Here is a 1,788-nt window from a genome sequence, read left to right on the forward strand (position 1 = left end):
AGATCTCTGGCTTCTTCTGATTATCTGCAAAGTTAACATTAGATCAAATTAATGGTGTTTCATTAAGGTCAAAACACTGATATGATTCTGAAAAAGCAAATAAAAACACTGAAGGAACAGCTGAAGACGATTCTTACCGTCTGATCTCACAGCCGTCAGCAGACAGAACAACACAAACACACGTCTGTCCATCTCTCAGTGAGCTGTTATTAATATTAATCTCTTCTCCTGCCTGTAAATAAACACAGTGAGTCTGAACGCACTCTCCTCCATTTTGTCGCGTGAGCGTTCATCTTCTCAAACATCAGCTACATCTCAAACGACCTTCGAAAACTCAATGTCTGACCTCCAACAAAACATGTAACAAAAGTTTCTAAAGTTTGCTTTCACTGAAATCACAAAAATGTTGCATTAGTGAAAAACAAAGACACATTCAGCTCTGAAACATTTGCTTCTTCTGATTAAATGATACATTTAATATCACTTTAAAATAACACTTGGTTCATTAACGTTTGTTAATATACAGATATCTTAATTTAGGCATCCTAAACTAACAATGAACAAACTTTTAAAGCATTTATTCATTTTGGTTCATATTAATTTCCACATAATACACTGAAACATCAGAAATTGTATAAATTAAAGTAGGCTATTATGAACGAGCGTGAATTAACAATGAACAAAAGTTAATTTTATAAATGAACAACGCACTAGACCTTAACAGAAAAAATTAATTAAATTTATTAATATCAACTTACAGTCCAATCAAAAATGATATAATTAAAACAATCAAATCTGTCAAAGTTAGTTAGAGTTGTGAAGAAGAAGTTTTACACAGACCTGAGAGGCTGCAGATGTCGAGTGATTTCAGAAGCGACGAGCGGAAGACTCGATGAACCGGAAGTCAGAAACCGACACGACGCGATCTGGAGCTCGACTCAATCCAGGTCTTCTGTAATAAACAACGATGAGTTCAAACAAAGAAATGACGCTCAGAAAGTCAAACTCATCCTAATATTAAACAAGCTTAACATTAAAATCAATATAGCAATAAAAGATGCGGTTTCAAACCGGCCAGATCCGCTCATCAGTGCTGACAACGACTCTCTCTTTCTGTGTGTTTCATTATTATTTCATGCACTTACACACAGTCTGAGATCAATAACAGAGCAGAAACTGCAGATGAAAGATCTACATTTGACTTCCGGTGCATTAACGGAAGACCACAAACACCTGCGAGAGTAAGAATCCTTCAGAACACAGAAACTCTGAGGACACAATGTAGCTCTCCTTTCCCAAACCTCCCAAAGCCAAGGAAGTACACTTTCACATGTTTAATGATATCTACCCATCCTTAGAGTTTCTTAGATATAGATTTAATATTGATCACAATAATTGTAACTTTCGTGTTGTTGATATTCAAACGAATGTACATTTAATCTTTGACTGTTTGGTCTGATACATTTAAGTGTCTTAAAGTTTCAATCAAGCCGTCTTCTCAATTTTGTAAAAATGATATAATATTTTTTGCTTTTTGTTTCTTATTTTGATTTTGATCTGTGCTATTCTTTAGGATCTCCTTATGATCTTATATTTCCTTATTGTATTTATTTTCTTGCAATAAAAAAAAGAGACACACACTGGACTGTGCGGTCGATATGATTTATTGAGGTATTTCATCAAATGACTAATAATACACAAAGAAGAGACAGATAATCACTGGAATAATTAACTAGTAGTACTAGTTAAGCTCAGGTTACCAGCCACAGCTGCAGTTTAACTAGTAGC

At 34.5% G+C, this 1,788-nt stretch overlaps 1 protein-coding gene across 1 annotated transcript in view; it reads right to left on the reverse strand.

Moving 5' to 3' along the window:
- Positions 1 to 1,257, reverse strand: part of LOC107557647 (T-cell surface glycoprotein CD3 delta chain-like) — a 3,643-nt gene extending 2,386 nt beyond the window's left edge. Inside the window, exons 1-3 of the mRNA XM_016241126.1 lie at positions 1,146 to 1,257; positions 841 to 952; positions 138 to 232 (exon numbers count right to left, since the gene is read on the reverse strand). Of these exons, the coding sequence (XP_016096612.1) occupies positions 138 to 192 (55 nt within the window). The 5' untranslated portion in view covers positions 193 to 232; positions 841 to 952; positions 1,146 to 1,257. The remainder of the gene's footprint in view (positions 1 to 137; positions 233 to 840; positions 953 to 1,145) is intronic.
- Between the last annotated feature and the right edge of the window lie 531 nt (positions 1,258 to 1,788).

Source organism: Sinocyclocheilus grahami, unplaced genomic scaffold (assembly GCF_001515645.1).
Source record: "Sinocyclocheilus grahami isolate Dianchi unplaced genomic scaffold, SAMN03320097.WGS_v1.1 scaffold613.1, whole genome shotgun sequence".
In the NCBI taxonomy this organism is placed as follows: Eukaryota; Metazoa; Chordata; class Actinopteri; order Cypriniformes; family Cyprinidae; genus Sinocyclocheilus; species Sinocyclocheilus grahami.